The 27,951-nt window shown below is 43.6% G+C and overlaps 3 protein-coding genes across 6 annotated transcripts in view; 1 reads left to right on the forward strand and 2 right to left on the reverse strand.

Annotated features, from left to right (window-relative positions):
• Nucleotides 1-27,951, reverse strand: part of oxr1a (oxidation resistance 1a) — a 184,097-nt gene that overhangs the window by 42,200 nt on the left and 113,946 nt on the right. For all 3 annotated transcript variants that reach the window (XM_054740517.2, XM_054740518.2, XM_054740516.2), the window contains exons 8-9: nucleotides 7,762-7,946; nucleotides 1,842-2,488 (exon numbers count right to left, since the gene is read on the reverse strand). In XM_054740517.2, coding sequence (XP_054596492.1) covers nucleotides 1,842-2,488; nucleotides 7,762-7,946 — 832 coding nt within the window. The remainder of the gene's footprint in view (nucleotides 1-1,841; nucleotides 2,489-7,761; nucleotides 7,947-27,951) is intronic.
• Nucleotides 23,272-26,362, forward strand: LOC129163349 (uncharacterized). Of its 2 annotated transcripts, XM_070550868.1 has the most exons (10): nucleotides 23,272-23,643; nucleotides 23,960-24,012; nucleotides 24,100-24,245; nucleotides 24,495-24,518; nucleotides 24,598-24,807; nucleotides 24,954-25,045; nucleotides 25,262-25,366; nucleotides 25,661-25,857; nucleotides 26,011-26,067; nucleotides 26,251-26,362. In XM_070550868.1, the coding sequence occupies exons 1-10, from the start codon at nucleotides 23,272-23,274 to the stop codon at nucleotides 26,360-26,362; spliced, it is 1,368 nt and encodes a 455-aa protein (XP_070406969.1). The 2 variants fall into 2 exon arrangements, with proteins under 2 accessions (XP_070406969.1, XP_054596498.2); XM_054740523.2 differs by having other exon boundaries at nucleotides 23,960-24,245.
• Nucleotides 27,493-27,951, reverse strand: part of LOC129163348 (P2X purinoceptor 7-like) — a 2,708-nt gene continuing 2,249 nt past the window's right edge. The window contains exon 2 of the mRNA XM_054740522.2: nucleotides 27,493-27,951. This exon is cut by the window's right edge and continues 65 nt beyond it. Coding sequence (XP_054596497.1) covers nucleotides 27,498-27,951 — 454 coding nt within the window. The 3' untranslated portion in view covers nucleotides 27,493-27,497.

A 27,951-nucleotide genomic window follows, 5' to 3' on the forward strand; every position in this document is an offset into this window, starting at 1 on the left:
GTAACATAACCTTTGTTGGCAATAACAGAGGTCAAAAGATTACTATAGGTCTTTACCAGGTTTGCACACACAGTAGCTGGTATTTTGGCCCATTCCTCCATGCAGATCTTCTTGAGAGCAGTGATGTTTTGGGGCTGTCGCCGAGCAACACGGACTTTCAACTCCCTCCACAGATTTTCTATGGGGTTGAGGTCTGGAGACTGGCTAGGCCACTCCAGGACTTTCAAATGCTTCTTATGGAGCCACTCCTTTGTTGCCCGGGCGGTGTGTTTGGGATCATTGTCGTGTTGGAAGACCCAGCCACGTTTCATCTTCAAAGCTCTCACTGATGGAAGGAGGTTTTGGCTCAGAACCTCACGATAAATGGCCCCATTCATTCTCTCCCTTAACACGGATCAGTCGTCCTGTCCCCTTAGCAGAAAAACAGCCCCAAAGCATGATGTTCCCACCCCCATGCTTCACAGTAGGTATGGTGTTCTTGGGATGCAACTCAGTATTCTTCTTCCTCCAAACATGACGAGTTGAGTTTATACCAAAAAGTTCTACTTTGGTTTCATCTGACCACATGACATTCTCCCAATCCTCTGCTGTATCATCCATGTGCTCTCTGGCAAACTTCAGACGGGCCTGGACATGCACTGGCTTCAGCAGCGGAACACGTCTGGCACTGCAGGATTTGATTCTCTGCCGTTGTAGTGTGTTACTGATGGTGACCTTTGTTACTGTGGTCCCAGCACTCTGCTGGTCATTCACCAGGTCCCCCGTGTGGTTCTGGGATTCTTGCTCACCGTTCTCATGATCATTTTGACCCCACGGGATGAGATCTTGCGTGGAGCCCCAGATCGAGGGAGATTATCAGTGGTCTTGTATGTCTTCCATTTTCTGATAATTGCTCCCACAGTTGATTTTTTCACACCAAGCTGCTTGCCTATTGTAGATTCACTCTTCCCAGTCTGGTGCAGGTCTACAATTCTTTTCCTGGTGTCCTTCGAAAGCTCTTTGGTCTTGGCCATAGTGGAGTTTGGAGTCTGACTGTTTGAGGCTGTGGACAGGTGTCTTTTATACAGATAACGAGTTCAAACAGGTGCCATTAATACAGGTAACGATTGGAGGACAGAAAAGCTCCTTAAAAGAAGACGTTACAGGTCTGTGAGAGCCAGAGATTTTCCTTGTTAGAAGTGATCAAATACTTATTTTCCACCCTGATTTACAAATAAATTCTTTAAAAATCCTGCCATGTGAATTCATGGATTTTTTTTCACATTCTGTCTCTCACAGTTGAAGTGTACCTATGCTGTAAATTACTGACCTCTGTCATCATTTTAAGTGGGAGAACTTGCACAATTGGTGGCTGACTAAATACTTTTTTGCCCCACTGTACATGTTGGGTTAATTCATTCAGCAAGCTTTCCTTCTGGGGACTATAACTGTTTGTTGCATAGTGGTGTTTGATGGGCTTTAGCTCATCACCCAGAGGAATGGCCCAGGCTGCCACAGGGTTCAAAGACCTGCACAAAACCCCTGCATGAACCTAGGAAAGCTTTGCCAAGATTATAGCAACAGTGTGCCATTTCCCTCCATCTTTAAATTCCAACAGCTAACACCAAGCAGTGTGGAAACAGAAAGGTTATCAGGAGGCAGAGAGAGTAGAGGTGATTGGAGAGAAATCAAACAGCAGAAAATTTCACTTTGCTTGCATTATAGAAAAATGGATGTCAGAGTGCAGCTAAAAGACAAAAGAGGGCTGGATTCACCTAAACTGTTTTGCACCTGCATCCCAGGGTAAAAATGTTTCATTTGTTACCCTATCATTACACTAATCAGTGAGCATGTGTGTTTACCCTCTGATTTATGTGTGTCGTCCTTTTGTGTCTGCTCCTCACATCCCTCCTCCTCGTCTTGTTGCACAGAGTCTGTTTTGGAGGTTTCAAGCCCATGGTCTGTGTCCTCCTGTGGAGTGGATGGGACGGAGAGGTTGGCTGAACGTTGGGACCCTGGGTGAGAGGTGCTGCTGTTGTCAGGACCCTGGGTCTGGCTAGTGCTGCTGGTGGTGGCATTGGTGGGTGTGCTTGGTGGCTTCTCTACACTGAGCTGCTCTGGTCCCCTGGAGGACTGGCTGTCATTTACTGTGGCAGTGTTTTGTGGATTTTTTTCTGCTTTTGCTGCAGCAGGCTCCTCCTGCTGACTGACTAAGCTTTGGGCACCACCCTGGGCCTGTGAGCTGGAGACCTCCACCTGGAAAGGGGTCTGAACAGACTCTGAAAAAGCACCAGAAGACGTTTCCTGACAGAGGCCATCACTGAAGGCTTGTTGTTCCTCTTTCAGAATGGGGGGCAGTTCCGTCTCAATGAAGACATCCTCCGAGATGGAGCCTTCGGCGCTTCGTGGGACCATGTTACTGCTGTTGTTAGTCCCTGGTTCTCTCAGTCTAATGTCCAGATCTTTCTGCTTGGATGGGTGTCTCTCATCTGGCAGGGGCTCCAGGTCACTGACAGAAAAGATGAACAAGGTAGTGAAAAGAAATTATAATTAACTGACTTGACATTTTCTACATGTAGCACATGGCTGAAATGAAATTATAACTGTTTCAGACACATTTAATCTATTGTCGACCACTTAGGTGACTTATACCAAGACTGATACCTTTGTCTCCATTTTATCATGTTTGTGAAGGCTTTTCTTTGTAATGTTCATCCTGTATTTTCAATCTGATTCAATTTTTGGGGTTCTTCACTAATACACAGTGTAAATAAAGCTTGTTTTTACCTATTTTCTGACATGTTTTGGCTCGCACTGGCGCCTTTGCCAGGACAATAAACAGGGAGGAAGGAGTGTACACACTGGACCACGCATGGGACATGTTGATAATTCTCACCAACAGACCAACAAAATACCCATCTGCAGTTTTTGCCAAAGCCTTAGTGGCCATTGTATTACTGCTCGTGTCCGCAATAGGGGTTGTATCAACTAGCCTACTAGTCGACTGTTGATGCGCTGGAGACATCTGCGTCCTGAGCACAGCCACAGTAACATTATCAAATTAGGTGTCACCACCTCAAAAACTAATTTAACACACGATCAATCATGTCGGCTCATTTCCTTTTCTGCTTTCTGTCTTTTATTTGTGCCTGATGCTTTTCGCTGCTGTGGAGCGGAGCGCATCACCTGTTTGTCCTCCGGTGACGCACCTCACTGATGCGGCCGGCGAGCGGCGAGCACTCTGCTGTTTTTGCGGTCGGTAGATCTTTTAGAACTGCAGTTCAAAGGTAACTCATAAGGTGAAAATATATGAAGCCAGGTAGCAGTTTTTCTTTAGGATTGAGAGGAGATGCAGGAAGATAATAAACAGAGACAGGACGGAAAAATAGTCAAATAAATAAAAGTTAGTTTTTGTACCTGGTGGTTGCAACAAACAGACACCATTGAAGGTAATCAGAAGCGAGGAACAGAAAATGAAATAATTATTTTAATGTTTAGAGCAGCAGGATCTCGGAGAGGCTGCAGAAGCATCAGTGAGTTTGCGGCCGCTGCGCAGGGGGAGGGGGGAGAGGGCTGAAGCAGAAACTACCGTTGTTAAAAGAAATGTGTGTTAACTTTGAAAATGTGGGCGCAATTTTAATTGTAAAAAACTCCAGCGAACCAACCCGCTTCAGGTGTATGACGTCATCAACAACTAGTCAAAGTTGACTAGATTTTCATTCTTGACTGTCAACTTTTAAAAAAAATTAAGTCATGCAGCCCCTAGTCTGCAATGATACAAACATTAAACAACCTCCCCTAATTATCAGTAAATGAATACAAAATCACTTCAATGAGCAGGCCTTTTTATGTGACTTGAGTAAAGAACAATGGCATCGAATTAGCCTCATTCCTACTGTTTAGGATGCTTGGCCTGATGGTTTTGCATCAGATGTCTATAATAAGGCTTTTAATGGGAAATTGTCTCCCCTCATGCTGAATAAGTTTAAAAAAGCTTTTGAGACTGGTGTTCTCCAATTTACCCTGCAACATGCCACAATGTCCTTAATAAAAAAAAAAGATAAATACTCCTGCATCTGTAGCAGTTATGACCCAATTTCTTTGCTGAGTGCAGATGTTGAAATCCTGGCAAAAATGCTGGTAAAGCGTCTAGTCCATAATGTCTTCAATTATCGACCCTGATCAAACAGGTTTTATAAAGACCTGGCACTTATATCACAATATCAGATGTTAACTGAATAATTTATATTTACCAACATCATCTAGTATCCTTGAAGTAGTCATATCTATGGATGCTGAAAAGGCTTTTGATCGGGTGGAGTGAGTGACCCTATTTATTTTATACTTTACAGCATTTCGGTTTCGGCCGCACATTCATATCCTGGATCTAATTGTTATACGGGTCCTTCTCAAAAAAATAGCATATTGTGATAAAATTCATTATTTTCTGTAATGTACTGATAAACATTAGACTTTCATATACACTCAACAAAAATATAAACGCAACACCTTTGTTTCTGCTCCGATTTTTCATGAGATGGACTTAAAGATCTAAAATTCATTCCAGATACACAATATTACCATTTCTCTCAAACATTGTTCACAAATCAGTCTAAATGTGTGATAGTGAGCACCTGTGCTTTGCTGAGATAATCCATCCCACCTCACAGGTGTGCCACATCAAGATGCTGATCTGACATCATGAGAAGTGCACAGGTGTACCTTATATTGCCCACAATAAAAGGCCACCCTAGAATGTGCAGTTTTTTGCTTTATTGGGAGTCTGGGGACTCAGAACCAGTCAGTATCTGGTGTGACCACCATTTGCCTCATGCAGTACAACGCATTTTCTTCGTATAGAGTTTATCGGATTGTCAATTGTGTCCTGTGAAATGTTGGTCCACTCCTCTTCAATGGCTGTGCGAAGTTGTTGGATATTAGTGGGAACTGGTACACGCTGTAGTATACGCCGGTCAAGCACATCCCAAACATGCTCAACGGGTGACACGTCCGGTGAGTATGCTGGCCATGCAAGAACTGGGACATTTTCAGCTTCGAAGAATTGTGTACAGATCCTTACAACATGGGGCCGTGCATTATCTTGCTGAAACATGAGGTGATGTTCATGGATGTATGGCACAACAATGGGCCTCAGGATGTCATCACAGTATCTCTGTGCATTCAAAATGCCATCAATAAAATGCACCTGTGTTCTTCGTCCATAACAGATGCCTGCCCATACCTTAACCCCTCCACCACCATGGGCCATTCGATCCACAGTATTGACATCAGCAAAGCGCTCACCCACACAACGCCACACACGCTGTCTGCCATCTAGGGCTGGGGGTAAACGATTATTTTTAAAATAATTCTGACAATTATTTTATCAAATAGTCGACTATTCTAATGACTATTTAGACCAGGGGTGTCAAACTCAAACTCACACGGGGTTGAAATGAAACTCTGGGACGGAGTCGAGGGCCAAACTTAATATTTTTTGAAAAAGTGACAGAAAATTTGCACATTTTCTTTATCAACATGTATGCAATTTTGAACCTTTAAGTTTGGAAATAAACATATTTCTGCATTAACACTGAATGTGGAATAACCAAATTACACACAAGCAAGTCAGTTTGAAATAAAAGGCATCAGTGGTATTTATTACTTGTGGTATATTCAGCATTTTTAAAATCTATTCAGGATTTATGTTTTCTTGTTTATTCATTTTTCTTATTTTTTATTCTCCTTTTTTTCTCCTGTAATACGTGTCATCGCTGCTGTGACATCTAGCTTTCCCCACTGAGGAACAATAAAGGGATTTTCTATTCTATTCATCTATCTGCAGCCTTTCCACTTCCTGTTTTACTGTAGGTTAAATCTTTTCTCACAGGCCAACAACAAAATAAAAATATAATTTTATCTTAAATGAAAATGCAACATCTCACCTGTTAACTTTCATGTTTTGGAGCAGAAAAAGAGCATAAAACCAACATATTTAAAGCTCAGTTTGCTCCACTGGTTTACTGTGATGCTCACCTGTTCCAGCCAAATACCTGCATCATGGGGTTGATCTGAGCTGAGGAGGAGACTCCTGTTGTTTTGTTCATCCTCATCATAATAATGACAACATTAGCTGACAACAGATGCTCACATAGGTTTGTGCTGCTGAACATGTCTGAGCAGCTTGACCACGTTGTTGTGTGTCGGGGAGGAAACACAACAACAGCAGCCACAGAGTCGTGCTGGTTTGAGTGTGTCGCTGTTCGCTGGAGTTATATCAGCTCTGTCTGGACGTTAGTTGGAAAACTTTCTCTTCAGCTCGCTGTGCACCTTACGAACACGCTGACAGTGAGCTGCGCTGAGTAGTGTCCAGCTCAGATGTTCAGATGGGAATCTTTTCTTGGGTGATTTAGCTACATCTGCGATGTGCATAACAAATAAAATGTCAGCTCGTCTGCATGCGTCGGGGTAATTCTTTCTATCCCTGCCATTTAACTGTTTTGTTTTCTTGTGAAAATTGTTGGAAATAGTTAAAATTGAACTTGATTACCACCAGACCCGCGCACTGTGCCATCATCAAATGAGGGAAAAACAAATTGATCGGATCCTGCACGTCTTTTAACACATTGGTCAGGATTGACGCACTTTGTTTTCATTTAGTTTTTAACCCTTTAACGCTGATGCGTCACCAGGATCACCGGTGACGTAGCCTGGCAAGCCAGACTAAATAAATGTATTATTTAGTCTGGCCACGCTCCATTGACGGCTCTCGGTTGTGGGGCGGGTTCTACCGTTGTCTTTCAAATGATCTCTGCATTCCACTGGACAATGAATGTGACATACTCTTGTTTCACTCTGTTGCATCATCCCACCCACCAGGCATATAGAGTGCCCTGATTGGCCCACAAAGTGGATAAAGCTCTGTGATTTGTTCACTAAGCAGATAGAGCACTATGACTGGCCCACCATTATGGACCAATCACAGCTCTTTATGTGTTTGAAACCCCTCTAGAGAGCTGTGATTGGCTAGCCAGAGTCCTGGTCGGAGCTGCTGAGATTCCAATGGAGCATGCCTAGACCATTCTTTGCAAAGCAAGAATTTGGTCTAGTTCACTAGGCTACCGGTGACGCCCCGGCACATGTGATTTCAAATAACTCCTAGCTACTTAAACTATAAAATTCTTAAAAAAAAAAAAAAAAAACATAGAGCTTCTATGTGGTGCTTAAAGGGTTAATGAAACCAAGGCCGTTTCATATTCTATTTTCCTCTGTAATCAGGCAGTGATCGAGGTCGCTTTTCTAAGAGAGACCTGAATGAGAAATATTAACACAATCGGAGAAACTCTCCCAAATGTCTGACTTGCCTTGCTTTGGTTTTTGTGTCATAAAGACATTGTTTCAGCTTCTTTTCAACATCAGTTGCCGGCTCCATCATACTCATCCCGATCCTGCACGGTTTCTTTTAGCCGACCGTTCCCGCCCGCAGCAAAATTCACACCGCCCGTCCCCGCAAGATTTGTGTTGGGTCCCACGGGACCCAATCCCGATGCAGCCCTCTACTTTACAAGAAATACAATGTTGAAAACGTATCTCCACTGGTTTAGCAATTTCAACTGATGATTTGCATATTTTCTGGCATATTTGTGTCTCCAACAAGCTTAACTATTTATGTAGGAAAAAATATAATTTTTAGGTTACTTTTGGCATCCATTGACACATACAGTATCAACTGAATATTTGTACAAGCAGCCCTGACCGCTTAAATGAATCTTTATATCTTACTCTGGGACAGCTTCTCTCATCTTGAAGTCAGTGACCTCCTTGTAGATGGAAGCAGACCGCACCTCCTCCAGGGGACACATGATGCCATACTCCTCACATCCATGGGCCTGAACCAGGGGATCCATGCGGTGAGGGTCAAACATGATGTTGTTGGGTGTCACCAACAACACCCCACTAACCGCTCCCTGAAAGCAGAAGAAAAATGGTCACAATCTGTGACAGTTTAATAAAATGCACAATGTAATAACAAAGCATATGTCTCACAAACAATGAGGGACCACATTTGTTTTTTCTAAACCAAGCATAAGTTATTGAGTGGCACCGTGCTTCTGCCTCCTCTGATACCTATACCTAATCATTGGTTCGATACCATGAACCTGTGTGTTTGTTGGAAACCTCAATAGGAAGCTGCAACCCAATCAGAAAGCAAGTACTGTTAACCACAACTATTAACCTGACTCAAAAGATTGTGGATATAATAATTAATGGGACGGAGTGTATTTTCCCTGGCGATGGGATGCAGTACATACCTAAATCATTGCAAGCAAGTGGTATTTTTGTATTTAAGTAAGACCTTTCCAACGGATGGCTGTTTAAGTTAAAAAAAATCTCTGGGAGAGCAATTTTCAAATGAGTATTTTGCCAGATAATTCAATTTCCAGCAAAACGACAAGCACATAAGACTTTCATTACTGGCAATGAGTGAAGAGGTGCATGTGTAAAACAACAACATTTATGAATGGCCAAAGTTTTGTACCAGCTTGTTACATATCTACAAATGCATTTTGTCCTCATTGGCTGATGTAGAAGGAAACATTGGATCTAATATGGCGTCACCCAGACCCGCCCCCATGTATTTTAGACCCGATTTTCATGGTCATATGTTAAGAAGCCGTCAATATTTTTCATCACCTGGGCAACGTTTAATTCATTTTCACCAACATTTCTAAGGATATTTTCAGAGATGAGCATCACAAGTGTCTGCAATTTTGTGATCAGTCTGTGGGCCTATATATAGGGCTCCAGGTAGTCACTGTGTTGCTTGGTAACATGGTGTGTACCACACTCAACATGGACCATAGAAAACAAAGGAAAGAGTTGTCTCAGGAGATTAGATGCCAAGCTACATGTTGAAAAGCCAAAAAGCTTCTGGGAGCATGTTCTATAAACAGATGAGACAAAAAATGAATTTTGAGCCAAGGCACATCGCCTCTATGTTCACAGATGGAAAGATGAAGCATATCAAGAAAAGAATACTGTCCCTCCTTTGAAACACAAAGTAGGCTCTGTTATGTCCTGGGACTGCCTTGCTGCATCTGGCACAGCGTGTCTTGAATCTGTACAGGGTGCGATAAACTCTTGAGACTATCAACGGATTCTAGAAAGAAAGGTGCTGGCCAGTGTCAGAAAGCTTGGTGTCAGTTGCAGGTCATGGATCTTGCAACAGAACAATGACCCAAAACATACAGCTAAAAATACCCAGGAATGGCTCAGAGGAAAATATCGGACTATTCTAAAGTGGCCTCGCATGAGCTCTGACCTCAGTCCTTTTGAACATCTTTGGTAGGAGCTGAAACATGTCATCTGGAAAAGGTGCCCTTCAAACCTGAGACAATTGATGCAGTTTAAGAAGAAAAAAAAGAATATTTTTAAAAAAACAAGAAGATTGAAGAATTATTTAAAGGAGCATGGGGCAGAATTGTCCAAAAACAAAAAGTAAATGTTCATTCTTGTGAAGCTTATGGGTGATGAAGCATTTTAAACTAAAAAGAATGATGAAACCAGTTTATCATTCCATTTTGTTAAACAGCTTGTGTGCTTCAAAATGCAAAACATGTCGCATCCGAATTTCCCGCGCTGTTTTAAGGATGTGACGTTATTTGACGCTTCATGCGCGTTCTCGACAAGGTTCAAACCCGGAAAAACATTTGGAAGCTTGCTAGGTGGCGGTAATGCGTCTCTCACTACTAGCCACGTTAAAACCTCAAACAGAAGAGGAAGAACCCTGGAAATGGATTCTACAACTAGCAAACGACCAAGCGCAACTCAAAGCCCACTAAAGAGTGGTACAAAGAAAAAGGTTTTATCAGCGGCATCTCAAGAGTCAAAAATAAAATATGATAAAAGTCGGTCAAGGACCCGAATATCTATTGGTTACGCTTTTGAAGAATGGAGGCTGCTTCAACTGGATTTGGGCCTGAAAACAGATGCGGACATGGCGCATTTTCTAGTGACCAGGTAAGTGTTGTATTACATGGTCTCATTATGTCTGCTGTAGGTTTCAGTAAGGAATAGGTAAACATATCAGAGCTGCATCTGCACAATTTAATAAAATAAAATAAAACCTATGGATTTAGATAATACTGATTTAGGTCATCTAACAAATCTTTGTGCAGATGAACAAGAAACGTATCTAAGCTAACGGTGTTTAGCATATGGCTTCCTGATCAGTTTGAAAAAGCTGAAAGCAACTAAGGAGTAATCGGATCACTTCTACGTTTTGTGGACGACACACCACCTGTGTTTGGAGATAAATGGATGCTCCGTTTATTCTGACGAGAAAAGTAAACAGCTTGATTTGATTATATGACGTCACCGATCAGCCGGAGAGAGTTAGCGTTCGTTAGCATGTTAGCTGCGATCACGCTTCAGTTTCTATGTATCACAGAAGAGAACGGACATTTTCCAAACCAAAGATGAGTCTTTAGAATTATGTCATATCTGATCTACAGTCCAACCTCTAAGCAGGACTGTTACTTCAGTAGATAATGTTATTCGTGAGGTTTGTGTAACAGAACCCCATCGGGATATCTTTTCCTAGTGCTATTGCTGTGCTACAAAAGAGTGAATAATGAGTTAGCCATTACTACATCTCGTCTCGTCTCGTCTCGTCTCGTCTTCCTCCGCTTATCCGGGTCCGGGTCGCGGGGGCAGCATCCCAACTAGGGAGCTCCAGGCCGTCCTCTCCCCGGCCACCTCCACCAGCTCCTCCGGCAGGACCCCAAGGCGTTCCCGGACCAGATTGGAGATGTAACCTCTCCAACGTGTCCTGGGTCGACCCGGGGGCCTTCTGCCGGCAGGACATGCCCGAAACACCTCCCCGGGGAGGCATCCAGGAGGCATCCTGACCAGATGCCCAAACCACCTCAACTGGCTCCTTTCGATCCGGAGGAGCAGCGGTTCTACTCCGAGTCCCTCCCGAATGTCCGAGCTCCTCACCCTATCTCTAAGGCTGAGCCCGGCCACCCTACGGAGGAAACTCATTTCGGCCGCTTGTATCCGCGATCTCGTTCTTTCGGTCATTACCCAAAGCTCATGACCATAGGTGAGGATTGGCACGTAGATCGACCGGTAAATCGAGAGCCTGGCTTTCTGGCTCAGCTCCCTCTTCCCCACGACAGATCGGCTCAGCGTCCGCATCACTGCAGACGCCGAACCAATCCGCCTGTCGATCTCCCGATCCCTCCTACCCTCACTCGTGAACAAGACCCCGAGATACTTAAACTCCTCCACTTGAGGTAGGACCTCTCCCCCGACCCTGAGGTGGCAAGCCACCCTTTTCCGGTCGAGAACCATGGTCTCAGATTTTGAGGTGCTGATCCTCATCCCAGCCGCTTCACATTCGGCCGCGAACCTACCCAGCAAGAGCTGAAGGTCAGAGCTGGATGAAGCTAGGAGGACCACATCATCCGCAAAAAGCAGAGACGAGATTCTCCTGCCACCAAACTCGACACACTCCACACCACGGCTGCGTCTAGAAATTCTGTCCATAAAAGTGATGAACAGAACCGGTGACAAAGGGCAGCCCTGGCGGAGTCCAACCCTCACTGGGAACAGGTCCGACTTACTACCGGCTATGCGGACCAAACTCACGCTCCTCTGGTAAAGGGACTGAATGGCCCTTAACAGAAAGCCACCCACCTCATACTCCTGGAGCGTCCCCCACAGGGTGCCCCTGGGGACACGGTCATAAGCCTTCTCCAAATCCACAAAGCACATGTGGATTGGTTGGGCAAACTCCCATGCCCCCTCCATCACCCTTGCAAGGGTATAGAGCTGGTCCACAGTTCCACGGCCAGAACGAAAACCACATTGCTCCTCCTCTATCTGAGATTCAACTATCGATCGGACCCTCCTCTCCAGTACCTTGGAGTAGACCTTTCCAGGGAGGCTGAGGAGTGTGATCCCCCTATAGTTGGAACACACCCTCAGGTCACCCTTCTTAAAGATGGGGACCACCACCCCGGTCTGCCACTCCCTAGGAACTGCCCCCGATGACCACGCAATGTTGTAAAGAGGTGTCAACCATGACAGCCCTACAACATCCATAGCCTTGAGATACCCAGGACGAACCTCATCCGCCCCCGGGGCTCCGCCGCTGTGTAGTTGTTTGACTACCTCAGCAACTTCTGCCCCCGAGATCGGACAGTCCATCCCCAGGCCTCCCAGCTCTGGTTCCTCCTCGGAATGCGCATTGGTGGGATTGAGGAGCTCCTCAAAGTATTCCTTCCACCGTCCGACTATAGCCTCAGTTGACGTCAGCAGCTCCCCATCCCCACTGTAAACAGTGTGAGCGAGTTGCTGCCTTCCTCTCCTGAGGCGCCGGACAGTTTGCCAGAACCTCTTTGGAGCCGATCGATAGTCTTTCTCCATGGCCTCACCAAACTCCTCCCACGCCCGAGATTTTGCCTCGGCAACTGCCACTGCTGCACCCCGCTTGGCTATCCGGTACCTATCTGCTGCCTCCGGAGACCCACAGCCCAGCCACGCCCTGTAGGCCTCCTTCTTCAGCCTGACGGCTCCCCGAACCTCTGGTGTCCACCAGCGGGTACGGGGGTTGCCACCACGACTGGCACCGGCCACCTTACGACCACAGCTAGCAACAGCCGCCTCGACAATCGCAGAGTGGAACAAGGCCCACTCGGACTCAATGTCCCCCACTGCTCTCGGGACGTGGTCAAAGCTCTGCCGGAGGTGGGAGTTGAAGACCGTCTTGACAGGTTCTTCTGCCAGGCGTTCCCAGCAGACCCTCACTATGCGTTTGGGTCTGCCATGTCTACGCGGCATGTTCCCTTGCCATCTGATCCAACTCACCACCAGGTGGTGATCAGTTGACAGCTCCGCCCCTCTCTTCACTCGGGTGTCCAAAACATACGGCCGCAGGTCAGATGATACGACTACAAAATCTATCATCGACCTGTGACCTAGGCTGCCCTGGTACCAAGTGTACCGGTGGGCATCCTTATGTTCGAACATGGTGTTCGTTATGGCCAAACTGCGGCTTGCACAGAAGTCCAATAGCAAAACACCGCTCGAGTTCTGATCAGGTGGGCCGTTCCTCCCAATCACACCCCTCCAGGTCAAGCTGTCATTGCCCACGTGAGCATTGAAGTCCCACAGCAGGACAATGGAGTCCCCTGATGGAGCACTATCTAGCACTCGTCCCAGGGACTCCAAAAAGGGTGGGTACTCCGAACTGATATTTGGCCCATAAGCACAAACAACAGTCAGGACCCGTTCCCTGACCCGAAGGCGCAAGGAAGCTACCCTCTTGTCCCCCGGGGTAAACCCCAACACACAGGCAGAGAGTCTCGGGGCTGTAACGTGAGGAAATATGGGTTTTCTGTCACAATGGTGGTGTTGGACGCAGCTGGGTCATAGCTGGGTCGCTGAGAACTTTCACCCACAGATTAAGACCTGAACGCCAGCGAGTCTGGGAGGAAACCATAACATCTGCCACCTGCAGTCTACCAGAAGATGTGTTTACATGAGTTGTACCCAGACCAAGTCAAAACATAAAGTTTAAACTTCTTTTTCTTGATTTTAATGTTAAAGTAACCATTATCATTTTGCTCATTATAAATGTGATTAATCAAATGAATGACTATTTAGCTTTGGGGTAATTATAATGGTTTAATGAATCCATTCTTAAATAATGTTGAGAATGTTTGTTACTGACCTTCACACACACTCAAGCACAAACATTCACACACATCCACACACACCTGCTCACAGTAAACTCCAGACACATTTGATGACGCACGTTTGCTTTGAGAAGAGAAAGGTTTTTGGTAAGTTTTCAGTCTTTTGATTCAGTTCGTGTTGGACAACGAGAGAGAACAGACCTGAAAACCAAAGGGGGGGCAGAGCCTGTTGGCTCGTTCTTCCCCCCTTTCACGCTGTTTCTGCCAAGCCAGGCAGAATAGCTGAATCGCGACTTCTAACGAAGACTCATTACCGAGTCTTTTGATTTCTGAGTGAATTAACTTAAGAAAGCGCATCGATAAAACGCTCTACCATCCACGTGTACCGAGGGCAACTCTGGACCGGTTCCGTTCGACACCTATGTCTCCTGTCAGCCGCCGGTGTCATCTGGATGAACCACAACATCCTCCACGGCCCGGATCCGAAAGAGGGTCCACAAGAGTTCGGTGAGACAGAGCACGGTTTTAGCGTTTGATGCAGTTCTCTGATAAGACCTAAGTTTATCCAAACCATCACTTCACTCAGACACCTGTTTCTTCTTGAAGCAAAATCAGACTCACACACGCATTCATGTCACAACATTCTCAATCTTCATAAATTCACCAGAAGGTCTATTTGAGCAAGAACAGCATATAAACTGTTAAAAGATTGTCCCACAAAGTTGCCAATGTAATTGTTATTTCCTGTTTGTCAATTTTCAAAATCATTAGTTTAATTTGAAGAATTAAAACTTTTAATCCTTCAAACTTGTTTCCTCATTGAACTGAAACACAGACACTCAGATATTATCGGCAGTTTATGGATGAAAACAACCTTTGAGTCTTCTGAACAATATAAAATTTGGTTATTGATTTATTAAAATTAATATTCCGAATTAATACGTAGCATGGTTTCTCTTTCATAAAAGAGCATAAATCCATAACGCTACATTTAATGGCGAGCGTATCCAGTCTTCTATATCTGCGATATGTCTGATTTCTTACATCTAAAAGCTACAAACAACGCTTTTCTCTGTGTTTCACTTTGATGTCTTATTTTGAACTTAACCGGAAATTGTTCCGCTGAAGTCACTCTTCCGGGAGGCGTCCTGGTGGAAACTTGACCGGGAAGATCTCCGATCTCAAATTGACCGCAAATTACAGACCTAACTTTGATTTATCCCATCTTCGCCTTCGGAGCGAACGTGTGAGTTGTGCTTTTGACTCAATTCTGTCCATTTTGACGCGCCGCCGCGTCTCTAGTCTAACCTCAGGTCGGAAAGCTACGTTCCCGCTCTGACCATTGCTGGGTGAGCTACCGTGAGCAGCTTATCCTCAGTTCCTAAAATTATCACTAAATTCTCCGAACCTCAGAACCGAGACTAAATTCTCGGACACCTTTCGTCTCAGTGTGTTGACACTGTGGGCGAGCTATTGTGGAAAATATCTCCATTGCATGGGCGACTTATAGAAACAATCTGAACGGAATGCCCGTAGGCACCTACTGTTGCTTGATTGCACGGTAAACGTCGTAAGCCGGGTTATGGCCGTCACGCGTTACTGCATTCAGATTGCGTACGTTTTTTGAAGTCCGTATTACAAGCGGGGCGAGATGCCTACTTGTTAATCGGGAAAATTTAAGTCTGGTCGCTACAGACAAAGAACGCTAGACCTGGCCGGAGAGCTAAGCTAGCACCACAGTTAGACAAAAAGGGAACGCGTCCCGTTAGATTGTCATACCATTTCTGACACAGTCAGTCTGTGTCCTCACAAAACCCGCATTGGCGGTGGTTCTTGTAAATCGCTACGGTGTGTAGAATCTACATTTTGATACGTTTGTCCGTCTGATAGCATCTCGGCAGCGTAGGGTTTATTATTTTTTTTATTATTTTTATTTTGGACCGGTGATCGGGTCGGCTTTCACAGCCTCCGTTGCTCGGTTCCATGCCTTTTTCTTCCATCTTGTGAAGTTGTGTGTATTCATTTCTCTATCAACAATTCCTTGTTTTACCCTGTGTCATAAAGTTAAGTAGGCTACGGACAGTCCTTGTTTGTGTGAGACATATTAAGGAATCTGCCCGGAGTTTTACGTCGGCTCAGAAGGTAAAAACGCGAGTTGCTCTGAACTTAATGGGAGATGGACGAGACACGACAAAATCTTTCTTGCACTGTTACACCTGGTGTAAGGTTCTCTGACGTTCTGCTTCCAGAACATGCCAAGACGCAGGAGACTGCTCACCGGCCGAGCATCGCTGGTCCCTCCGCCCGCCCGAACGGGCCCGTTTTAGGCGGGTGCCGCCGGTCGGGAGCAGTGGGGACTAGTGGCTGCGGTTCGGTGCCAGCTGCACTGGGTCGGAGGTGGTTCTGGTCTGCAATTCATGACGTGAATTCATGCAACATGCTGTTTACAGTCATAACGCTTTTTCTTTACTTTTATTTCTTCCAGGGGGTCAAAAACCCACCGTCAATATCAAGGTTTGAAATAAACAACACTTTCTCTGCTGCTTTTAAGCTGAATAAATCTCTTGAGCCTATGGTTAACCTCTCTGACAAACAGGTTGTGCTTAACCCTTTGTTTCCTGATGCTTCTCCTCTGTCATCCATGTTAAAGGCTGAACATCTCTCCAGCATGGGTGTGAAATCTTCAGGCTGTGACCCACCGCTTCAGTCAGAGGTCTGTTTTACTCGTCAGTCCGCCTCATGCACAAACCGGCTTCTTTATCGGGGCGTGATGGAAACGTCAGCCGCCGTGAAACACTTGTGGTCTCCGGACGGAGCTACCATGCCATTTAAGGGGTTTGTGCCCGGACATCTTGACCTTTATGTGAATGACCTTGTCACTTTTCAGTTTGTGACCTCTGCTAATACGGTGGCCAATTCTTTTCTCCTTTCACAGGGGTGTAACTTAGTCTCGGGCCTCTGTGCTCTCTTTCCTGTGATTTCTCTTACAGGTGACCACGACGACACAGAAAACCCTGCGGTTTCCAGCAGTCCTGTGGTCAGTGGCGATATTAAAGGTGGCTCGGTGGTTGCTGCGCACACCTCTCTCACGGGCTCGGGAAGGCAACCCGGCCCGGGAGGTGTAGGTGCGTGCAGTGATGCTATGCTCGGGGCCCCTCCTGACAAAGGGGGGGTGCTGAGTGGCTCTGAGTTTTCCATTGCGGACTTCAACCGGTTCGGGGGAACGCCTCCTCCGAGCGGGCGGGTCATTGCAGAAATCGACACTGACCTTCCACCAATTCAGCTGACAACATTGACCTCCGACCCGGAGTTAGGTGCTGCACCTTCTACGGGGCGGAGTTCTAGTCAGTCTGTAAATACTCTGGTTAAACCGGGTTTTTCTGATTCAGTGTGGGAACCTCCATCATTCTTGGGAATAAAGTATTCTTGGCTTCAGTTTTCAGGACAGACCATGTTCCTAAAGCTAGCATCATGTCTGTATCTGATTCTAAACATAGCTAGGTTTGCTTTGACACCCGTGACACAACCATCCTTGGATCACTCCTTTTCGGAACCTCCAAGTCCAACACCTCCAGGTCTTTGGACATCTGAACACCTACTCTTTCAGCACGATTCAGGTGACGATGTGCATCTTTTTGGTAATAGGGCTTTTAAGAGCTTAAGAACTGTTTGTTATGCTTCTCCTGTCTCACAGACATGGCATATGTTTGAGCAACAAAAGGGGGGTGGAGAGCCTCCTCCTGCATTGCGAGCATCATTTTCGCATTTCCAGTTCACTACTACTTCTGATCACAACAAAGTCGCCTCCGTAAAGCTGCAACCCAACTTTGAGCAGGTAAAATCAGGTTCTGATCTAACAGCTAAACCATCAGCTTCGCTCCAGTTCCAAACGGAACCCTCAGGTAAATTCAAACAAGTTTCCCTGTGGGTTCGTAACACAAGATACAAACAGTTTGATAACCAAATCGCTTATGAGCCTGCTCCCACTGATACGTCCAAACTCGTGTCTCTGTGGGTCCGCAATACCAGATTCAAAACTCTATTCTGACCGACTATTCTGACCGGATTCTTTTCCACTGACTGGTGGACCGTTACAAATTCTCTCGTTTGTGGGATGAATTTTTAACAAATGTGATATCCTTTGGGTTTTTTTTTCAGGTTACCTGCCTCCAGCCAGGGTCCTGTTACTAACTCACATCTTTAGGGATTACTAACCTACTGATTTACATTTTTAGAACTGATTTACATCTCTATCTTTTTATTAGTGCTTTGTGTAGCATGATTATATTTGATTACAAAGTTAATTTTATTTTGTTACTATTTCTCTTAAAGGGCCACAAGCCAATTTGCCCTTCATTTTCATGATTATTTCCTTTATATATATGCCTTTAATTAATGCAGCCTGCTGAGTTTCACATATCAGTTAGGATTTACTTTCTTTTATTTGTGTTTTCCCTGCATCACGTTTTTACATGACACGTAGAACAGGGTGCAGTACATTTCTTCTTTAGATAATTCACAAAAGGCACCCACATTTTCCCAGAGGCACCCATAGATAGGTTTTGATTGATTTCTTTGTTTTGCATCAAATGCTATCTATCGTGTGGGCTGTCTCACTTTGTCTCCTTCTCCGAGCTCGTATGGACTACATCCCATCAGAGGGGTCGTCTTCACCATCCTTCAACTGGTTTCCTGTCGCATGGGGCTTCGGTCGTGGTTCGAGATGGGTCGAGGTCTGCGCTGGACTTCGCCTGGACTACGCCTGGGGAATACATCACCTGCCCAGCTCCGTGTGGCACACGAGCTGCTTATCCTTTGCATACCTTTGCATTATTGCTGATGAAAATTAATTGCTATTGAAATAGCTCTGCTTTCAAGATTCCTAAGTGGATTACTTTACAATGATTGCAACAGTTTTGGCCTTAATCATCTGATCAGGATAGACTCCCTTCTACACGAGACCTGTGGTGACGCTTCATCGTTCCTGCCTTCATCTGGGATGTCTACCTTTACGAGTACATCACGTTATTGTGGTTGTGACGTCAGGTGGCCTCTGCTTGACCTCCATGTCGTCACAAAAGGGGGGAATGTAACGTGAGGAAATATGGGTTTTCTGTCACAATGGTGGTGTTGGACGCAGCTGGGTCATAGCTGGGTCGCTGAGAACTTTCACCCACAGATTAAGACCTGAACGCCAGCGAGTCTGGGAGGAAACCATAACATCTGCCACCTGCAGTCTACCAGAAGATGTGTTTACATGAGTTGTACCCAGACCAAGTCAAAACATAAAGTTTAAACTTCTTTTTCTTGATTTTAATGTTAAAGTAACCATTATCATTTTGCTCATTATAAATGTGATTAATCAAATGAATGACTATTTAGCTTTGGGGTAATTATAATGGTTTAATGAATCCATTCTTAAATAATGTTGAGAATGTTTGTTACTGACCTTCACACACACTCAAGCACAAACATTCACACACATCCACACACACCTGCTCACAGTAAACTCCAGACACATTTGATGACGCACGTTTGCTTTGAGAAGAGAAAGGTTTTTGGTAAGTTTTCAGTCTTTTGATTCAGTTCGTGTTGGACAACGAGAGAGAACAGACCTGAAAACCAAAGGGGGGGCAGAGCCTGTTGGCTCGTTCTTCCCCCCTTTCACGCTGTTTCTGCCAAGCCAGGCAGAATAGCTGAATCGCGACTTCTAACGAAGACTCATTACCGAGTCTTTTGATTTCTGAGTGAATTAACTTAAGAAAGCGCATCGATAAAACGCTCTACCATCCACGTGTACCGAGGGCAACTCTGGACCGGTTCCGTTCGACACCTACGTCTCCTGTCAGCCGCCGGTGTCATCTGGATGAACCACAACATCCTCCACGGCCCGGATCCGAAAGAGGGTCCACAAGAGTTCGGTGAGACAGAGCACGGTTTTAGCGTTTGATGCAGTTCTCTGATAAGACCTAAGTTTATCCAAACCATCACTTCACTCAGACACCTGTTTCTTCTTGAAGCAAAATCAGACTCACACACGCATTCATGTCACAACATTCTCAATCTTCATAAATTCACCAGAAGGTCTATTTGAGCAAGAACAGCATATAAACTGTTAAAAGATTGTCCCACAAAGTTGCCAATGTAATTGTTATTTCCTGTTTGTCAATTTTCAAAATCATTAGTTTAATTTGAAGAATTAAAACTTTTAATCCTTCAAACTTGTTTCCTCATTGAACTGAAACACAGACACTCAGATATTATCGGCAGTTTATGGATGAAAACAACCTTTGAGTCTTCTGAACAATATAAAATTTGGTTATTGATTTATTAAAATTAATATTCCGAATTAATACGTAGCATGGTTTCTCTTTCATAAAAGAGCATAAATCCATAACGCTACATTTAATTCGGAATATTAATTTTAATAAATCAATAACCAAATTTTATATTGTTCAGAAGACTCAAAGGTTGTTTTCATCCATAAACTGCCGATAATATCTGAGTGTCTGTGTTTCAGTTCAATGAGGAAACAAGTTTGAAGGATTAAAAGTTTTAATTCTTCAAATTAAACTAATGATTTTGAAAATTGACAAACAGGAAATAACAATTACATTGGCAACTTTGTGGGACAATCTTTTAACAGTTTATATGCTGTTCTTGCTCAAATAGACCTTCTGGTGAATTTATGAAGATTGAGAATGTTGTGACATGAATGCGTGTGTGAGTCTGATTTTGCTTCAAGAAGAAACAGGTGTCTGAGTGAAGTGATGGTTTGGATAAACTTAGGTCTTATCAGAGAACTGCATCAAACGCTAAAACCGTGCTCTGTCTCACCGAACTCTTGTGGACCCTCTTTCGGATCCGGGCTGTGGAGGATGTTGTGGTTCATCCAGATGACACCGGCGGCTGACAGGAGACATAGGTGTCGAACGGAACCGGTCCAGAGTTGCCCTCGGTACACGTGGATGGTAGAGCGTTTTATCGATGCGCTTTCTTAAGTTAATTCACTCAGAAATCAAAAGACTCGGTAATGAGTCTTCGTTAGAAGTCGCGATTCAGCTATTCTGCCTGGCTTGGCAGAAACAGCGTGAAAGGGGGGAAGAACGAGCCAACAGGCTCTGCCCCCCCTTTGGTTTTCAGGTCTGTTCTCTCTCGTTGTCCAACACGAACTGAATCAAAAGACTGAAAACTTACCAAAAACCTTTCTCTTCTCAAAGCAAACGTGCGTCATCAAATGTGTCTGGAGTTTACTGTGAGCAGGTGTGTGTGGATGTGTGTGAATGTTTGTGCTTGAGTGTGTGTGAAGGTCAGTAACAAACATTCTCAACATTATTTAAGAATGGATTCATTAAACCATTATAATTACCCCAAAGCTAAATAGTCATTCATTTGATTAATCACATTTATAATGAGCAAAATGATAATGGTTACTTTAACATTAAAATCAAGAAAAAGAAGTTTAAACTTTATGTTTTGACTTGGTCTGGGTACAACTCATGTAAACACATCTTCTGGTAGACTGCAGGTGGCAGATGTTATGGTTTCCTCCCAGACTCGCTGGCGTTCAGGTCTTAATCTGTGGGTGAAAGTTCTCAGCGACCCAGCTATGACCCAGCTGCGTCCAACACCACCATTGTGACAGAAAACCCATATTTCCTCACGTTACAGGGCTAACAAAAAGCCAACCCCAGCCCTCCGCCTCTCACCCGGAGCAACTCCAGCAAAGTAGAGTGACCAACCCCTCTCCAGGTCTCGGGTTCCAGAGCCAATGCAATGTGTCGAGGTGAGTCCGACTATATCTAGCCGGTACCGCTCAACCTCTGCCACAAGCTCCGGCTCCTTCCCTGCCAGCGAGGTGACGTTCCATGTCCCAAAAACTAGTTTTCTTGTCCGGGGATTGGACCGCCAAGGCTCCCGCCTTGGTCTGCCACCCGATTCACATTGCACCGGACCCTTCATGTTCCTCCTGCGGGTGGTGGGTCCACAGTTGGACGAGCCCATGTATCCGGTTCGGGCTGGGCCCGGCCGGGCCCCATGGGCGAAAGCCCGGCCACCAGGCGCTCGCTCACGGGCCCCAACCCCAGGCCTGGCTCCAGGGTGGGACCCCGGTAACCCTCCGGGCCGGGTACTCCGACTCTTAGTTTTAACCGCCATGAAAGATCCTTCGAACCGTTCTTTGTCTCACCCTTCACCTAAGACCAATTTGTCATGGGAGACCCTACCAGGGGCACTAAGTGCCCCAGACAACATAGCTCCTAGGATCATTAGGGCACTCAAACTCCTCCACCACGATAAGGTGACGGTTCAAGGAGGAGCCATTACTACATGTTTTACTAAAAGTAAAGTTGTGCAGAAGTTTGTGTTTATTTTTCTAAATTTGTCCTGTTGAATGTAGGTCAGAATTAAATATGTTTGTGAAAATGATACATACATTTTTTTTATAACTGCCCAGCATTTTCATATTACTAGTTGTGCCACAGGTAACGATGCTTAGCCATTATTGATCTATGTAAACAGAAGGTGTAGAGTCTCAACCAACTTGTTGACATTTTTGTTTAAAAATGTGTTTTCCAGCTACCGGAAGAAGCAGGCTCCTGAAACTGCAATTCAGGGAGGTTATGTGCAGTCAACCTCGACACCCAGTAAGCGAACAGCAGCTAAAATGTCGCATCGGTTATCTCCAATTGAACCTGTGTCTGAGGGGTTAGTATCTTTTCTGTAAAACACATATTCACGCTTTTGTGCTATGGTATTTCATACAGTAAATTACACCTTGCATATCCACACTTGGTTCAGAACTAACATCACACCATCAAACACTTCTGACATTATCTTTACAGGGAAGAATTTCTAATGGCTGGTGTTGAGACCTTAGCTGATGACCTAGATTTGGATCCTTTTGAAGAAAGGTAAATTTGTTCATGATAAGTCTTGGCATATATACAGGAAATTACTGCTGTACTATGTGCAAAAAAGATAAAAACACAATAGATCAGCAAACATAGGTCATTATATATATATTTATTTATGTTGTGAAGTGTCAATTCACGGCAGATTATTGTTATTTGCAGAAAGAATTAATGACAGATGTATTAGGCTCCACATTTATCTCTTTAGAATCAGTACCATTTCAGGTAAGTTCCAGTATTTATCTTTACGTACAACAAATATGATTGTGTTGTCTGTAGCTTCAAATCCATGGATCTAGCTACGGATGCAGTCCAAATTGATGCGGACCAAGCAAACAACTTACTCATCAGTGTGTGAGTTGCAATGTCTTCTTATCTACACTCTTTTTTTAAACTCCAAAGTCTTATAACAATATATTAATTCTACTTTTATTTATTGTTTTCATAACAGAATAGAACTGGATGAAAATGGTTCATATCCTCTGGACAGTGATTATGTGCCACCGATCTGTATATGGTATGTATTTATTTGTAGTAGATCCTATGATCTGTTTCCTTAAGCTTTGTTGGTGGGGTGGGTGGTGGAGGAGGGGCGTGCATTTGACATGTATAAATGAATTACACGATGATGACTTGCATTGTCGTATCATAAAGACAGTTCACATGTTTGTTTCATGTCACACAGAGCTGCTGGTGGTTTACAGCGTGCAGTTGATGCTCTACCCATTGTTGGGCTGGACGAAAGTGTCATTGACATTCTTCAACGAGATGATGAAACAGATGAAGAAGCTGACAACCCAGAGCAAGAGGCGGACAATGATGTACCCTCCTTCCCCAGTGTAGAGAAGGTCTCCATAGAAGAAGACCTAGTCAACCAGCCAGCATGCATCGCTTTCACCAGCAGCATGGCAAGACTGGTCAATTTCCTCCAGCTGCCCATCCAGAAATGTTTCTATAGGGACAAGCTGATTGGTACAGAATGTGATGCCACTCCACCATTTCATGTCAAACTAAACCGAAGGGGAAGTGCTACCATTATCGAGTGGGTGAGTTGACTTTAGATGTCATTTTGGTTATTAACCTGAAAATATATGCAAAACACAGAGTTTTACATTGGTCTGGTTGCTCTTGGAATGACATAAAGTTAGGCACCTATTTTACAGAGGATCACAAATATTTAGGATGTAGCCTATAAATATATTTGATTTTGTGCTGGAGATCAGAATTTCCTTGACTGGTAAGCCTCAAATTATGAAATTGGTTAGAACACAAAATGCCTACACATTGAGCTGCAGCTAATATAGACATCATATCAGATTGTAGATATCCTGATACGAATCAACACGTTCTTGTCTTTTCTAGTTTTGCATTAATGGGCATATGCTGTGGAAGTGGAACAGCCAGCCTGTCCTGAAGTACGCGATGCAAGGAGGGGACTTCATGGTTGCCACCAACATACTCCTCTCTGGCAATAACTTCTCAAAGCTTGCCCTCTTCTTTAGGTTTATGAATATTGGCGTTGTGTCTCCAAAAACATTCAGACTTATACAGAACCATTACTTGGTTGACTCTATAAAAGATTTTTGGGGGAAGAAGAGAGCTGCCATCATTGACTGCCTGTGTGCAAAGGAAAGTGTTGTTGCACTTGGTGAGTATGTAAATGCACTACATCAAACTGCAGCAGACAATACTTTGCATAAACAATTTGGAATAACTTGCAAGTGAAAAAAGTTAGCAATTAGTTAAATTGCTGTTATGGGCAAATTATTACTTCATATCTTTTAGAAGATATTTTATGATTTGATGTATATTTAACGTTGTAAATTTATACATCTATAATATCTACTAGCCAAGAGTTCAGGTTCGAATGTCAAATACTTGCGTTTCTCTGTTTCAGCTGATGGAAGGATGGACTCTCCAGGTAATATTAATTATTTTCTAATCGTTTATTTTTGTTGACAGGTTTTATGCAACCTAAAATAATTTTTAAATTGTAACAGGCCACACTGCCCAGTTCTGCACTTATACGACCATGGAGAATGAATCCAAGGACATAATAAGTGTTGTCACTGTTGACAAACGACAAACCAATCGCAACAGTGTGATAATGGAGAAGCATGCCTTCATTCAAACGTTTGACAACCTTTTGGCGGACCTGAACATCACTGAGATTGTCACAGATGCGCACATGCAGATTTCTGCACTGTTGGGTAAATATGTCTTTATAAGGATTGCAACACTTTATGTTCCACATTATGGAGCATGCCACAGTTTATAAATGAACAAAAGGCTACATTTTAATAACATAATTGAAGAATACTGTGATTAAACCTTACTAAGTGCTTATTTATTGCAGATCCAAGAAAAGGAAGATACAAAGACAAAGCTATAATACATTCCTTGGATGTCTGGCATGCAGCCAAAAATCTGACCAAGAAACTTCATGTGGTAGGATTAATAACAATGGATGTTATCGTTTTAAATATTTGTGAATAACAATAATAATAATGAGACTTTAATGTTGTTATTGTTGTTTTATCATCTTTGGTTTGTTCTTGCTGTGTTGAAATTCTAATTCCATCTTTTAGTTCTTTTTAAAACACAAAGGTTTGATTTACCTGAAACGTTTCATTTATGGAATTGTTGTTTTATCCTTGTTCACAGGCTGGGATCCTAAAGGGAAATTCCATCCTACTTGTGTGGCTGAAGGACATCGTCAACCAATTTTGGTACATTTACCAGAAAGCACAACATCGTGATATGTTTAATGTAAGTATTGTGACATCTTTTTGACAACAAGACAACAATGTACTTTGACATAATTAGGCCCGAGCAGCGAAGCTGCGAAGGCCTATTGTATCTGTTCCGTTTATTATTATTATTTTTATTTATTTATTTTTCTTTTTCTTTGAAGGGCCTTTAGGGGGTCTTAGCATATCCAAAAAATCACCAAATTCTGGCCCAATATAGAAAGTGCGTGAAATTGACGTATTTTAATTGCAATGTGAATGTTGGTAAAAAAAAAATGAAAAGTTTTCAAATAAAACTTATTTTTTCTGTTAGGACATGTGGGTGGGTGTGCTTCACCATGTCACAGGGAAGCATGAATGGACCCGTGGCAAATGTGACCATGGACCACTTGATGCAACGACCAGTGATAAAGAGCTCATGGTGCCAGGATCACCACCACACGAGGCTCTTCAACGAATCATGTTCAACAGACGCTGGTTGAAGGATGTCACCAAGTATCTGACCTTTAGGTATATTAATAACATTTTCATAAGCTAAAAAGCTAAAGTGTCAATATCAAAGCTGACAATTTACATATAGAAATGACAATTGTGGGTGAAAAGGCAATCAAAAGTGTGATTCCTAATAATCTATAAAGTTGTAGCTTTTGTTTTATTTTACAGGTCAACTTCAGAACTGGAGAGTTTCCAGAACTGCATTCTCATGTATGCTGGAAAAAGGTAATTTGATTTAGAAGTGATTTGTACATTATTTGTTATAATTGCTAACTGAAGTTACATTTTACAGGTTATGAATAACAAATAGAAATATCTAGCATGTGTTATGTCCTAGCAAAATAAGTCCCTTGAAAATTATGTGGTTCAATTTTTATAAATCTCGTCCCCCCTCTCCATGCAAAACAGGTTTGCCTTCTCTCCTCCTGTCTACGAAGCCAGGTGCCTTCTTGCTGCGTTAGATTACAACCATCACAACCACCGACCAGATTATATAACCCGGAAAAATGAGAAGTCGTAAGTCTAATAGTTTTGTTTATCTTCAAGGCAACTGAATATGATCTGTACTTCAAAATAAGTTGTTGGATGTACTGTAAAATATGTGTGTCGTTGAATGAAAATGTAGAAAGGTGGACCTTCAGTAAATCCTGTAATGCTTGTCTTTTAGATACAAGCGGCTCTACAGCAAAAAGTCACAAAATTACCGCGTACAAGAAAGGCAAAACGCAACCCCGATGACCCAAGAAATCTTGGGAATTTAGCTGGAGTTGTGGCACCACCCACGGCAGAACTGGTCCAGACACAAATTCGCAGAGGACAGGTGTGTCATTCACCAAAATCCCACATTTCTTGTCAGCTCAATTCTAATTGTTTGTTGTTGTACTGGTAAAAAAAAAAAAAAAAACCTCAGCATAAAATATTCAGTCTCACAAGCCATCTGCTGCATCTTTGTGCATTTTTTGATGTATCACCAATTATAATACACCAGTAGTTTTCTTCTTTTTTCCTATATAACAAAGTTTGGGTAGATGTATTTTTACCTGTCATGTTTCAGTCGGATCACTTACGCCTTCGCCAGAGTCGCCAGCTGTTCGAGACGTCGCTTCCATTTATATGCAGGCAGCAGATGGCGACATCGTCCCTCTGCTGCCTGCATATAAAAGGAAAAAAAAAAAAAACCAAACTGTGTTACATAAGAAAAAAGAAGACAATTATGAGTCACAAAGTAAGAATATACAGAAGAACACCAGTAATTAATTTATAAGTCTGGAACTATTTGTAATGTTCACACTACCTGCACAACACATCACTTTTCTGTTGTGCCAAGGTCAAGTTGAAAATGACAGTTACCAGATTGGATGGAGCCTTGCTATATGATCTAATGCTGCTGTTCTCCTCTCTCCATAAAGGCCCCAGCTACATGAAGCATCAAAGGACAGGAATTACTTCTTTCATGCACACAGATTTATTAGAGATTAAGAAAAAAACTATGTACAAATGCAAATAACGGAACTTTTTTGTACATAAATAAAAATAAATATATTGCACAAACAGTTTGTTTATTTTTGGGTGAAAATGCTGTCTTCAGCTAAAGTTATTTTGAGGTATTGTGGTGTTTTGGAACTACTGTAGTTGTAGATAAACGGTTAGGATTTTTAGTCTGCAACCCTAAAAGGTGCTTCCTTGTAGCCAGTGTAATTCCCAAATGGATCAGGGAATTGTTCCCGTATACGTAGAACACAGCAGCTTTGAATTGGTCTCCGACTTCCTCTTCCCAGACGCCCATGTTGCCAGACTGTAAACTGACGATACGCAGCAAAACAAAACTCTCGGTTGTCTGTGCCCACATCTTGGTTGTCCTCTAAGGCGAAGATGTCATTCCAGGTCATCCTCACTAGACGCAGTGTGCCCTCATCCAAGCAGTATAGCTCCAGGTGAGCACTTCTGCTTAGACAGAGCTCTGGAACCTGCCTACAGCACAGATTTTCAATCTGTGTAGGCATGCGTCGGCAGTTCTGGCAAGTGCACCACGCAGGCTGCCCTCGATCAGGAAGATGGTGTCCTGGCGTCTCTTGCCGAAACTCCAGGATATCCAGCATCACCCCTGGA

The sequence above is a fragment of the Nothobranchius furzeri genome, chromosome 5 (assembly GCF_043380555.1).
Source record: "Nothobranchius furzeri strain GRZ-AD chromosome 5, NfurGRZ-RIMD1, whole genome shotgun sequence".
NCBI lineage: Eukaryota > Metazoa > Chordata > Actinopteri > Cyprinodontiformes > Nothobranchiidae > Nothobranchius > Nothobranchius furzeri.

Excerpts from the sequence above, each read along its gene's own strand:
- LOC129163349 (XM_054740523.2), top strand. The coding sequence starts at position 23,272 with ATGTCACACAGAGCTGCTGGTGGTTTACAGCGTGCAGTTGATGCTCTA. Across the intron at positions 24,246-24,494 it reads GGAAAGTGTTGTTGCACTTG|CTGATGGAAGGATGGACTCT; the intron begins GTGAGTATGTAA and ends TCTCTGTTTCAG. Across the intron at positions 24,519-24,597 it reads TGGAAGGATGGACTCTCCAG|GCCACACTGCCCAGTTCTGC; the intron begins GTAATATTAATT and ends AAATTGTAACAG.